The sequence below is a fragment of the Bombina bombina genome, chromosome 5 (genome assembly GCF_027579735.1).
Source record: "Bombina bombina isolate aBomBom1 chromosome 5, aBomBom1.pri, whole genome shotgun sequence".
Taxonomy (NCBI): domain Eukaryota; kingdom Metazoa; phylum Chordata; class Amphibia; order Anura; family Bombinatoridae; genus Bombina; species Bombina bombina.
Window position 1 is genome coordinate 681,834,539 of NC_069503.1, and position 14,690 is coordinate 681,849,228.

Here is a 14,690-nt window from a genome sequence, read left to right on the forward strand (position 1 = left end):
TATTCTATGTTTTGTATTTTTGTAGTATACATAACATTCAAATTTTAAAAAAGGAAAATTCTGTTCTACTGTAGAAATACTTGGAACTGCTTCAAAAATATTATCATGCAGACGTACAAGCTGTCAATTTCTTGGAAGAGGCAGAAAATGCAAGAAAGACAATTAATTCATGGGTGGAAGGGCAAACAGAAGGTAAGAATATAATTCATCTACTTTTTAAAATAAAGAAAATGATTAAAAAAATAAAAATAATAAAGGCATAAAAGTAACCTAATAGAAACAAAAGATTATTTTTAAATGATTTCAAATAGAGAAGTCTGAGCAGAATTGAAAATGAAGGAATCACACTATTACAGAATTTAGCACAAAGGGGCCGATTTATTATGATGCGGGCAGACATGATTCTTAAGACCGCTGCTTCTTAACTTATGTTTCCGGCGAGCCTAATGGCTTGCGTGGAAACTGCTGCATTCGCAGCATAATAAATCGGCCCTAAAGTGTTTTTGAAATAATCAAAGTGATTAAGAAAGCTGCTTCTATTTTAAAATGGACCCAAAAGCGGATATGAAATCACAACAGTTCATTTCACATAGTATTATTTTTACAATAATTGCACAACGCTTTTATTAAATGTTATCACTCTTAAAGTAATTCTTGTAATGTGCAGAGGACCCACTGTAAATGCGCTTGCACAAGGCATTCTGTCATATCAGCATTTGGTAGCGGTAAAAATGTTTAACATTCTACTCTCCTTGCAACCTGAACTTCGCTGATTCAAACATATCGCACTGTTTTCAATATGTCTGAATCAAAGTGCAGCCTACTCCCACTAGCATGCCCTACTAACTCCCCCTGAGCACCAATACCTATGTCACATCTAACCTACACTCCCCTGCTCCGCCTCACTACCTCCCACCGACCGCCTACACCTATGTCAGAGCTAACCTTCACTTCACCTGAACTGCCCAGCTAACTCCCTCTGACCGCTTACACCAACATCACGCGTAACCTACACACCCCTGGAATGCCCAGCTAAGTTATTAGTATTCACAACTATAATAAGGATACAGCACAAATATATAATTAATGAATAGAAAATAATGTTTAAATTTGTTACAAAGATATCTTTTTTCTCCCTAAGGAAAAATCCAGGATATTTTGCCTTCAGGTTCTGTTGACTCACTAACGAGACTTATCTTGGTAAATGCCATTTATTTTAAAGGGAACTGGGAAACTAAATTCCCACCAGAGAACACAGAGGAGAAACCATTTAGAATGAATAAGGTATGAGACTGTGTTTTATGTTTAAAATTACCACTATGTATAGCCATCAGAACTCATATTAATTTGTGATGTGTGCAATTAGCAATTTCAAATTATCACTATTAACATTTTTAAATGTTCAAACACTTAACTGGAATCATAAAAATATAATAATTCTGATGAAATTTAATTTAACCCCAATTTATTTCATTAACCTCTTAACCGAGAACTACAAGTTATTTTTTTCCATTTATTTTAAAGTCTGCAATGTAACAAAAATAATAGCTTACAAAGAATATACAATATGAAGAGAAAGATTATGTATACCTTCCGGTTTAACAATGAAAGTAAGCAGACACCTATTTATAGTTTCACATTACATTGCTGGAATTTTATCATTTTGTCATAAAAAAAGAAAAACAGGCAAACAACAAATAAAAAAAACAAAAAAAAAACAATCAGGTTCAAGGCACCGTAAAATGAACACTCCTAATAAATATCCATTAAATTGCCTTAATAAAAGTAAAGAACATCTTTTGCCTGTTTGTACAATAAATGTTTGATCCTGATAATAATCTAATAACATCATACAATTTCCTAATGTACTAGATATATTTAGCCACCATCTTGATAATTATATAAACCATGTCGTTCTCTCACTGGATTAATCCAGATTATTATTTAGTTATCCAATTAATGTTTAAACAATGAATGTTTAAACTTGGCAGTATTCTATTAACCTCATATAATTACATACAGTATTATATATATGGCCACCAGGTTAAAAGTTTTATATATACCATAACATTATTTCAATGGAATAATCCATATTATATAAATAGATAAACAATAGTTTACAGCACCTTATATTGATGTTATTCATAAAAAAATAAATAAAAATAAAATAATAATAATTGAGTGCCTGCTCATCTCTCGCTCCTCATATATACAGTTAACCCACTACACTGGGGACATGCCCTCAAACATTAATGTGTATAGGAGAAGTCCCAGCTAAACATAAAGAGTAAATGCTCTAAGGCTCAGATATTTTTAACATTCTTCACAAATTATTTTCCTTTTCCCTTTCCTCTTTTTCTTTCCCTTTTCTTTTTCCCTTATCTTTTTCGTTCACATAAGCCACTGGGTTGGGAGATACCCCTCCAAAATTGCTATATAAAAAAACACGGATTTACGTAAAGGGTAAATAATCTGTACTTGCATTGAAAGAGGGACTGACTTTATTAATCTTAACCATTTTTGAAAAAAAGGCTTTATTGTTTCTCATTGTTTGACTCCATTTGGTATTGTTCTATTATCATTTGTGAGTACATTTTGTGAACAAATTCTGCAATACTGGGAGGTTTATCTGCCTTCCAATGTTGCAATATTAGGTTCCTTGCCACCAATATGGCAGTGTTAATAAAGGATTGATCCTTTTTTACATTTGGATTTTCCACATTACACAGAAAGATAATCATTGTTGGAGAGAATAGAAGATTCTGGTGGGTAAATTTATTTACCCAAAATTTTACTCTACTCCAAAATCTATTAATTTTTGGGCAAAACCAAAAACAGTGCATAGTATCTGCATTCGGGTAAGTACAGTGGGAACAACTACCTGAACACTTGTTATCCCATTTGGCAAGGATCAGCAGGGAGATATAGGAGAATTTTAATAATTTACTATGGGACTCTTTCCACTTTGTGTTCTTGATACCTACTAATTGGATACTTTATTTTATATCGTATATCTCCATTTCTCCAAGCGAAGCCTGCCATCTGGACAAGATGGATTCTAAATATAGCTGACCATGTTTTAACATAACCGATTTATACCAACTCGAAATGGAGTAGTATCCACTCCTGAACTTGCGGATGCCCATTTCCACTACTCCTAAGTCCCAACTATTGTTATATTCTGACATAACTTGGAAAAGATAATGTCTGATTTGTAGGTACGGATAAAAATGATGCTTTGGGAGGTCAAATTCCCCTCTGATTTGTTCAAAGGTTTTAATAATTTGAGTATCTGAGTCAAGTAATTGGTGGACATGTCTAAGTCCCCGCAGGAACCAACATTGAAAAATCAAAAATTCCAGGGTTAAGGCCAGGTTCAAACTCAGGGTTCCCCAAAATGGGGAGGTATCTAGAGAAATTGTATTTTATCTCAAGTTCCCCACAGAATCTCTGCCATGCTATCACCACATTTTGAATAACACTCAGGATTATGTATAGTTGATGGCAGTTTACTTGCTGTTATGTGCAAGATAGCTTTTTAAGTAAATGGTTTAATAATTCCCTCCTCTAGCTCTGAAAAGGAAAAATGGTTTGCTTCAGTTATCCAGTCTACTGCAATCTTAACCGTAGTAACCCATTTGAATAATTGGATATTCGGCAACCCGAATACTCCAAATTGCTTATCTTGTTCTAGAAACCGCATAGAGAGACGTGCCTTCCTCTTCCCACACAAAAACTTTGTACATAATTTCTTAAATTGCCGTAGGTCTATACTTTTGATAAATATTGGAAGATTTTGCATTAAGTATAAAAGACGTGGAAATAAAAAGGTTTTTAACAGTACAATTTTTTTTGCTGAGAGGGAAATTGGTAGTGGCTTCCATTTACCAGTCATAATCTTGGCTTCACCAAAGAATTTAGTAAAATTTAATGAGTACCAACAAGCAGGGTTATCAGATAGATAGATCCCCAAATATTTAATATGTTCTACTATTTGGAAAGGGAAATCTCTTGGACTATCTTTTTTTTTTACTAATCCATAACAATTCGGATTTATTCTGGTTAATTTTATAACCAGAAAACATACAGAATTAATTTATTATTTCCAGTATGAGAGGTATACTAAACTTGGTCTTAGACAAGAATAGTAGCAGATCGTCCCCATACAGGGAAAGGATACATTTACTGCCCCCAATAGAGATACCTTTCAGCTCTTGTCTAAAACGAACAGCTAATGGCTCGATTGATAAATTAAAAAGAAGCAGTGTAAGCGGGCACCCCTGTCTTGTGCCTCTAGTCAAGGTTATCTTAGGAGAGAGTCCCCCATTGATTAATAAATATGAACATGGGATATTATATAATAATTTTATGAAATTAAGAAAGCCACCTGTTAGACCAAACTGCGTTAGGGCTGTAAATAAATGATTCCAGTTAATGAATCAAAAGTTTTCTCTTAATCCAGTGTCAATACCGTCATATCTGCTTTAGAAGCCTTCCGGCCATCCTTAGTTCTGTTCCAGAAATAGTCTAGGGTCAACAACACCTTTCGTATATTCTTGGTTACACTTCTACCTGTCATAAATCCTATTTGGTCTATATGTATTAGTTCATTAATATACTTCTTAAGTCTATCTGCTACTATTGCTGCCAATAACTTGTAATCATTGTTCAATAGTGAGATAGGGCGGTATGCACTGGGCAGTTCTAAATCTTTATCTTTTTTGGGGATAAGAGTAACAACCAATGTAGTGAAGTTACTACAAGTTATTTTTAAATTAAAAGTCTCTAGATTACTTTATAGATATTTATTGTATATCAAATATTGTTTAACCAGTGCAGATGTAACCCAGAAATGACCTACTTAAAGGGACACAAAACCCCAAAGTTGTCTTTCATGGTTCCGAAAAGCATTCAATTGACAAGGGGCATATGTGTAGCCATCAATCACTAGCTATCGATCAGTAGTGCATTGCTGGTCTTGAGCCTACCTAGGTATGTTTTTTCAACAAACAATGCCAAGAGAACTAAACAATGTAGATAAAAGAAGTAAATTGTAAAGTTGTTTAAAATGGTATGTTTTTTGTGTGCCTTTAATAGTTCAAAGCAAAACAATAAAAACTGAGGATGCACAAAAATGGTAACACTAAAAACTGTAAAAACTACAAAGATCTCCCATCCAAGGGTGTTTTAAGAAGTCAATGGTGTTGAATTAAAAAGTACAGTAATTCTACAATTACTAAAAGGGATCCTCAAGTAAAAATTAATCTTTTGTCAATCAGATATAGCATGCAATTTTAAACAACTTTCTAATTTACTTCCATTAACAAAGTGTTCACAGTCGTTTTATATTTACGCTTTTGAGTCACCAGCTCCTACTGAGCATGTACAAGAATTCACAGAATATACGTATATGCATTTGTGATTGGCTGATGACTGTCACATGATACAGGGGGAGTGGAAATAGACATAACTTTGAAATATGTAAGAAAAAAATCAACTACTCATTTGAAGTTCAGACTCTGGGTGCGATTTACCATTGTTCGGGCGGACATGATCCACTGTAACCGATCATGTCTGCCACACATCGATAAATGCCAAGAGCATACACCAGTGGCGTATTTAGGTTTTGTGCTGCCCTAGGCACTCAAAATTCTGCTGCCCCCCCCAATCCCCCACCCCTCCTGGGTTTTAGACTGTTTTTTGGCCATCATATTTTTTGGTCAGGGTATAATGTGACTTTCAATAAAACTGCATACACCCAGGTTATATATATATATATATATATATATATATATATATACACACACACACTATATATATATATATATATATATATATATATTATGTATTTGAGTGCTTGAAGGCAAACGCTCTGCTGTTAGAAAAAAATGTGAGCTGAAACCATAGCATTTTTGCAAGGCAATAAATCCACTGCAAGAAAAAAATCTAATCAGTAATTAATAAGAAAAAATCTAATGAAACAGGGATGTGTCGGATAGAGAGCTGCTCATTTGGGCATCACAGGGACAGACTGCTTCAAGCTGCTGCCTGTCAGGAAATGAGGCGTGAAGAGACTTTTCCTGACTTATCTATGCAGATCTCTTATGCAAGCTCAAAGCAGAAACATTTTCAGACTTGTTGTTCTTTCAGTGTATCTGCTGAGATACGTTGCCAGTACGGCTGCGTGCACAGGCTGAGCAACGCTCTAACAGACAATAAAAAAACTGTCTTCATTAGCCTACTATGGATTTATTACTTAACTGTTACTGCCGGGAACATGAATTCCAGCCCCACCAGCCGTACAGAGCACTGAGCAGAGGAGACTAGGAACCGTATGGGAGACAGGCAGCTCTTGGAACAATAATCCATTTGAGTTGCGATATAAGCCTTAATTTCCTGTAATTAAACAGGGATGTAGCTGATTGAGGACTGCTCACTTGGGAATCCCAGGGGACAGATTGCTTCAAACTCCGTTGTCTACTTGGGCTGATGTACTTAAGACTGCAAACATTTCAAGCACAGCTGCAAGCAACTTGCTTAGTTATAGCGTGGAGCATAGACCTTGCAAAGCTGCAGTTAGCTCCGGACTCACTGCAGCTTTGCGAGGTCTACGCTCCATGCTATCACTAAAGAAGTGAATGGCGGCTGTGCTTGAAATGCTTGGTGATAAGTAAATCAGCCCAAAACAATGGAGTTTGAAGCAATCTGTCCCTGGGATGCCCAAGTGAGCATTTCTCAATCAGACACATCCCTGTTTCATTACAGGACAAAGAGAGAGAAAAGAGTTACACCTGTTGCTGAGGTAGTCAATCGGGCAATCAATTAATTTACATACCTTCGCATCAGAGCTTCGTTTCAAAGGCACACTGACTTCCTGCTTTGGTCCAATCAGGCTAGCTACAAAGCAAAGCAGCTGCAACATGCTAACAGTGGCCAATCTGCTCTCCACACCTCCGGCTCTTCCTGTCTTTACAGAAGCCAGCGCGCATTAGTTACAGCCTGCGCGCGGGAAAATCAGGAACATGATTGGCATACAAAATAAAGCTAAAAATCAAAGTGGTCCAGCCAAGTGCCGCCTCCCAAAATTTGTCGCACTAGGCACCGGCCTTGTTGACCTATGCATTAATACACCCCTGGCATACGCTGTCAACATTTATCATTACACAAGCATTCCTTGTGAATTGCTTGTGCAATGCCGACCCCTGCAGATTTGCTAGCAGGGGGTGTCAATCATTCTGATCGGGATGATTGCTGTCCACCGCTTCAGAGGTGGCTGACGAGTTAAGAAGCAGCGGTTTTATGACCGCTGCTTTTTAACTTCCACTACAGGCTAGCCTGAAGCGGAGTGGGTCAGAAGCAGCATCCGCTGCTTCATAAATTGACCCCTATGTGCTAATGCATTGTCTTTTTATCATGCATTTGTTGTTTATGCAAATCTACTGTATTCACTGGTCCTTTAAGTCTGCTGAGAAATTGTTTTCTGATGGTTTGCATATGCCCCATGCAAAGTATAGGGAGTGTTTTTAAAGTATGTGTTAAATCTAATGGTTGTAAAAAGCTTAACATCTGAAAATCCTATATAAAACCAGGGAGTGCAACATTTCAGATAAGTGTAACCAATTAATGGAAACAAAGCTTTCCAATTTACCTCTATGATCAAATTAGCTTCTTTCTCTTGATATCCTTTGATGAAGATAATACCTAGGTAGGTTCAGGAGCACCAATGCAATACTGGAAACTAGCTGGTGACTGCACATTTATGCCTTTTGTCATTTGCTTACCTGTTGTGTTCAGCTAGTTCCCAGTAGGTAGGCTCAGGAGCACTCATGCAATATTGGGAGGTAGCTGGTGATTGGTGACTGCACATTTATACCTCTTGTTATTGTTCAGCTAGTTCCCAGTAGTACATTGCTGCTCTAGACAAAGGACACAAAAAGAATGAAGAAAAAGTGATAATAAAAAATTGGATTTTTTTTAATTAAATGCTCTATCTGAATCGTGAAAGTTGAAATTTGACTTTATGGTCCCTTTAATTTTCTTGGTATCCTTTCTTAACGAGTAAACCTAGATAGACTCATGTGAGCTCAGGAGCATGCAAGTGTCTTTAGTGTTTGATGGCAACAGTATGTGGAACAATGTTTAACATAGCTACAAACACTGTCGCAAACATTGCACACTTATGGACGTACCTGGATGTATTCTTTAACAAATGATACCAAAAGAACAAATCAAAATGTTATAATAGAAGTAAAATGAAGAATGTTTTTTTAAATGGCATCTCTAACTAAATAATGAACACAGTGTGGAATTTGTAATGAAAATAACCATGAATGTCTCCTTCTTGTACAGACCACAAGTAAGCTAGTCCAGATGATGTATCAAAGAAGTACTTTCAAAACACATTACATTGATGATTTAGAAACAACATTGCTTGAACTTCCATATGTCAACAACAAATTAAGTATGATACTATTACTTCCAGATGAGATTAAAGATGACTCCACTGGTCTGGAACAGGTAAGGCTAATTGTTTATTTGATGTTGTATAAATAAAAGCTATATCCTGCAGTATAGATAAAAATGTAACAATCCCTCCCCAGCTTACTACATCACAGAAATTCTAACAGAAACGCTTTTACAGGGGGGGTGCAAATTCAGTGCATGACATACATTTTTTTTTATGTGTATTTTTTTTTTTTGGGATGCCTAACTTGGGCTTTACAGTAGGGGCCATATGAGACTGACACATATATTTGTGTGTATATATATATATATATATATATATATATATATATATATATATATATATATATATTACAAAAACTTTAGCAGTCTCCATAAAAGTTGGTGGAGTTGCTACAGCAGTGGGACTCACCTCCACCTATAGCCTAATGGGTATTCATGGGAGCACTGACGATCATAATACTGTTAAGCACGTGTTATCAGTGTTTAAGTACTCTACATTAATATAAAGTGCCGCATGTTTATAAGTGTATAGATGCCTTGCATTATCACATAGTACAAAGTGTTTATTAGTGTATAAATGTTATTATGATCACTATATAGTGACACCTGACCAAAATAAGTGTGCGTTGTACTCTTCCTCTGGCCAAAACATGCCTGTACTTCTTAAAGGGACAGTCAACTCAAAATGTTGTATTGTTTAAAAAGATAGATAATTCCTTTATTACCCATTACCCAGTTTTGCACAGCCAACACGGTTATATAAGTATACTTTTAACCTCTCTGATTACATTGTATCTAAGCCTCTTTTGACAGCCCCATGATCACATGACTTTTTATTTATTATCTATTGACTTGCATTTTAGCTGTGTTGTGCAGAACCCACGGGCGTGAGCACAATGTTATCTATATGGCCCACATGAGCTAGTAGTCTCCTGTGAAAAGCAAATAAAAAGCATGTGATTAAGAGGCTCTCTATAGTGGCTTAGAAACAGGAAGAAATGTAGAGGGTTAAATGCTATAAAGTATATTAATATAACAACCACAAATGTAAAGGGATAGGAAAATCAAAATTAATCTTGCATGATTCAGCTATAGCATGTCATTTTAAATTCACTTCTATTTTTAAATGTGCTTCGTTCTCTTGGTTTCCATTGTTGAAAAAGAAAGTGTGCATATCCTACACTAGTGGGAGCTAGTTGCTGATTGGTGCCTGCACACATTTGTCTCTTGTGTTTGGCTAACTAGATGTGTTCAGCTAGTTGCCAGTAGAATAATGCTGTTCCTTTAGCAAAGGATAACAAGATAATGAAGCACATTTGATAATAGAAGTAAATTGGAAAGTTGTTTAAAAGTGTATGTTCTATCATAAAATAAAATGTTGTGCTTTCCTGTCCCTTTAAGAAGTATTCTCTGCTTCATAGATAAATCCCATCAAACTCAGTTATTTGAGGTGATTGACAGGCCCTGTTGTCACACTGTTGGTTGCCCAACAGCAGGAGCAGGATTTAACAAGAGCATTTCTACAATCTTAGCCAAGTGTCGATTTGCAGGTGCTTGAGGTCTTATCTACCTGCAACTTGATATATTTTCTTGTTAGACATGCTTGTATCAGTCTAGGTATAATGGTGAAATGGAAAATAGGTCATCTTGCTTCCAGGTTTGTGTAATTATATATTGTCAACACTGTTTAATTTTTTATGCAGAGCCACCACTGATTTGCTATGTTGTGCAGAGCCACCACTTTGGTATGTTATGTCATTCAGAAACTAACCATTATAGCTATTATAATTATAATAAATCAGATTAAAAGGCAAGAATTTGATGTGACAATGGAAATCTGTTTTTGCAGGGTATATCATTTCTTTGGTGTGTAGGGCGGCAAAATGTGTCTTCGCCTGTGTAGCCAAAAATCCTAGCACCAGCCTTGAATGCTAAAGTCATCTTTTTTTCAATATGCATCATAAATTTATCTCTGCATTGCAAAACATCTGCATGCAAAGCACAATAAAGCAAAAGGCTTTACAAACTCTCACCCTGTTGCCAAAATTAAAAAAGTCAGATTCATATCACAAGAGAAGCAGGAAAACTAAATAATGAAAGTGTTTTGCAAGTGTTTCTGCTTTGTATAATTAACATTTTTCTAGAAAATTTATTTATGTAATGTCCCTTTAAAGAGGTCTTGACCCACAGTCACTAAAGTATAGCATCTCAGTGATTCTTTACACTACTTACCCATGTCAGTTGTGTTATTTGGGTTTATTTCTTTATTAATTACAGTTTTACTATTTGATACAGCTGTTTTTCAGTAGCCAAATTCTGCCCAGAAGACACAGAGAGTCACTGTAATTTTGTTAGTAAAAAATCCATTGTTTCTAATTCCACAGTTTAGGCCAGTTAGGGACATATAGCATATGTGTCAGGATTAGATTTGTGAAGCCTGACATGTGCACATCCAATCATCAAAACTGGAAAACTTAATTTTTAGAGGTAAATTACAGTAAAAGGGATAACATAAATAATGAAAGCATGCTGCAAAGTTGTTTTATTATGCAAAATAAACCGGTTTTATTACATTCTAAAAGTGTTTAATGTCCCTTCAACAGCTGGAAAAAGAATTGAGTTACAAGAAGCTACAAGAGTGGACCAAAGCAGGCATGATGGTGTCAAGTGAGGTGGAGGTAGATCTACCCCAAATCCACCTGGAAGAAAGCTATGATCTGAAAGCAACTTTAAGCAGCATGGGGTTACTTGATCTCTTCAGCGCTGAGAAAGCTGATCTTACAGGGATATCGGATAAAAGAAATATCTATTTGTCACAAGCATTTCACAAATCATTTGTGGAAATTAATGAAGAGGGAACAGAGGCTGCAGCTGCAACAGCTGGCATCATAATTGTCAGAAGTGCGCCAATGGTTGTGAGATTTGTAGCAGACCACCCATTCTTATTCTTCATAAGACATAATAAGACAAACAGTATTCTTTTTGCTGGGAAATTCTGCTCCCCATAGCATGCACAGCACAAGCGTAAAATATCTCATGCTTAGAAAATAGATCATCTTACATATTATCAGCTTAGGCAAAGCTTTTTCTTAAAGATATATACATTTGATCAATAAATGAACCTACAGGGCATTTTTTTGTTTTACTAAAATATACTTCATGATTATAAAGCTATGTTAACATAACTAGATGCAATGTCTAAATACAATACAGACAGAAACTTGAATTAATTTCAAAACAAACCAAGAATGGTTCACATTATGAGGCATGAATTCATAATAAAATGTATTTAAAGTAAATGTAAATTTTGATGCTTAAGTGCCCGGTTTTTAAAAATTTGATTAAAAACAGGGGCACTTTAATTAATCAAAATTTACATTTCACTTCCTCCACCCGTCACAAAGCCTCTTCCTGGGTCTAAAATGAGGAATCCGGCTTCCTCCAATCTCGGCATTGAATCAGACACTGATTCCCCCGGGGGGAAGCCGTGATTGGAGGATGACCTATCCATCATTTCTGATATCAGAAATGGCTTGCGACGACCGGGGGAAGCTGGAGCTGCTGTCAAGTTTAAAAGGTAAGGTGTTTTTTCACAACAGAAGTGAAATGTAAATTTTGATGAAATAAAGTGCCCCTGTTTTTTTTTTTTTTTTTTTTTTTTTCAAAAGAGCTTTATTTATGAATATAAGAGAGTACAGAAGCGAAAAGAGAGAAAAAAAAAAAGAATAAATAAAATAGGAAGAGGAGCATTTCAATATATGTCATACAGTTACAGTTTTGAACATTAAAAGGAGATGGTATCATTATTTTTTAGGTAGTCCGGTTTCCTGGTCTGGATAATGCATATCATACGTGGTTATGTTCATTTCAAAATCTCGTTGTTTCAAATTTTTCCGAGAGAGGACTCTCTCCCTTTGTTCTTATATACCTTATTCTTTGTCTCCTTTTCTTTGTATTAAACAATGTATAGGTGTAGAAAAATTAAAGTCTTAACTACAACCATTAGAGGTTGAACAGAAAAGAAAAAAGAAAAACATTAAAAATACATAACGGTACAGTGTCATTATATATATCAAAGGTTTATCCTTTGATCAGAAACAGGTCACGTGGTCAGGGGGCTAATGTTTAGGATCTATGAATTTAACTAATAATTCAGCGAATAGACGAGGAAATTATTGTGAGTGTATATATTCTTCCCAAAATAAAAGTATTGCGTGATAAAAATCAAGCCGTCCAGATTTCTGATAGTGATATTTCTCTAGCTCTAAGAGTCGTGATACATTTTGTTTACAACTTTGAATTGTGGGAATTTGGGTTTATTTCCAGAGGCGAGGTATCAATTGTTTAGCCCCGCTTAGCATTAGGTATAGTAGCGTCAATTTGTATTTGCATTTGAGTTTGGGGGGTTTGTTAAACAACAAGATTAGAGGATCAAATTGGATCTTAATTGATAGAGTTTTTTCTATTTCGCTATGCACTTTCTTCCAAAAAGATTTTAAATTTGGACATTCCCACCAAATATGACCTAGTGTTCCAACCTGTCCGCAACCCCTCCAGCAATTGGGATCTGTCCGATTATATATTTTAGCTAGTCTGCTGGGATGTAAATACCAGCGGCACAGAATTTTCATATTCGTCTCTGTTATGGATATGGAAGAGGGGGATTTACCCATTTGTTTAAATATGATGTTCCAGTCCTTTGAAGGGACAGATATACCTAATTCCCTCTCCCATGATTTGACATAAGTCGGAGGGTTAGTGGAGTGGATTTCCAATAAGTTTTTATAGGTTAAAGAAAGGGTTCCTCTCATAGGAGTTTGTGTCCAGCACAGGGCCTCGAAGGGTGTTAGGTTCCTAAGTAGCTTATGTTTGTCTTTGTTCTGTGTCAGAAAGAGGGAAAGTTGCAGGTACTCAAGCCATCTATCAAAAAAGGGAATATTTTTCGCGACCAGAGATGATTTAGGTAGTAATTTCCCGTGTTCTTGCACCGTATAACAGGGCAAGTATGTGTGAATATTATAGGGTTTTTCCCTAGAGGCCTCTAAGTGTGTTGGGAATTTCAGGTTATGTAGAAGTGGGGTGAGTGGAGAGGGAATCGTCGATATTCAAGGTTAGCTTATCCCATGTTAAGAGGGTATCTCAAATTAACGTAGGAGTGGGAGTGATTAACTGTCTAAGTTGTGGGGGGAGCAAGCAGGCGCTTCCTAGGCTTCTTGAATTTACCAGGTCATGCTCTAAGGTTACCCATTCTTTATTCTGTTCGTTTTTACACCAGTCAACTATTCTAATTAGCTGCGCAGCTTGCTTATAGTAGCTAAGATTGGGAACTCCCAATCCTCCCTTATCCCTGTTGCGATACAGAGTATTCTTTGATATGCGGGGCATTTTATGCTCCCATATAAATGCGTTGGCTATATTTTGTATTGAAGTTAGGTAACTATGGGGTATCTGTATTGGTACCGTCTGGAATACATACAAAAACTTAGGTAGTATACTCATTTTGTAAGCATGGATTCTGCCCAACCAAGATAAATGTTTGTGTTGCCAGTTGTTTAACTCAACTTGTATGGATCTAGACAGTGTCTGGTAGTTAAGCGTGAAGAGGGCACCCTGATTTTTTGCAAGTTGTATGCCTAGATATTTTAGGGAAAAGTGTTGCGGTGTAAATTGGTAAGATGTATTAATCCATTGCGACAATTGGTCTGATATTACTATTCCTAAGAATTCTGATTTAGTTACGTTTATTTTGAAATTTGACCACTTGCCATACTGTTCTATTTCCTCCATGAGGGCTGGTAATGATGTTTCAGGTTTGGTTAATGAGAAAATGAACATCATCAGCATAGAGGGATATCTTGTATTGGTTGTGTCCAATATCCAGCCCTAAGATTCTCTTATTATTTCTGATGTTAGCTGCCAAGACCTCCATGGCCATGACGAACAAAAGGGGTGAAAGGGGCCAGCCCTGTCTAGTACCATTATGGATTATGATAGGTTCAGAAAGTGAATCGTTTAACCTGATGCAGGCTTTAGGTGTGTTATATAAAGCAAATATTTTTTCAATACATGTTTGACTAAAACCGAATTGATGTAAGGTGTCTTTTAGGAATTGCCAATCAAGCCTATCAAAGGCTTTCTCTGCATCGATGGCTAAGAACATCGTCGGAATTTTATATGTTTGGGAATATTCGATTAAGTTCAGTACTTTGATAGTGTTGTCGTGC

At 36.1% G+C, this 14,690-nt stretch overlaps 1 protein-coding gene across 2 annotated transcripts in view; it reads left to right on the forward strand.

Moving 5' to 3' along the window:
• The window catches only part of LOC128660694 (serpin B6), a 70,293-nt gene extending 57,599 nt beyond the window's left edge, over positions 1-12,694 (forward strand). For both annotated transcript variants that reach the window (XM_053714650.1, XM_053714651.1), the window contains 4 exons: positions 75-192; positions 1,142-1,284; positions 8,350-8,517; positions 11,070-12,694. In XM_053714650.1, the coding sequence (XP_053570625.1) occupies positions 75-192; positions 1,142-1,284; positions 8,350-8,517; positions 11,070-11,474 (834 nt within the window). In that variant the 3' untranslated portion in view covers positions 11,475-12,694. The remainder of the gene's footprint in view (positions 1-74; positions 193-1,141; positions 1,285-8,349; positions 8,518-11,069) is intronic.
• Positions 12,695-14,690: the final 1,996 nt, after the last annotated feature.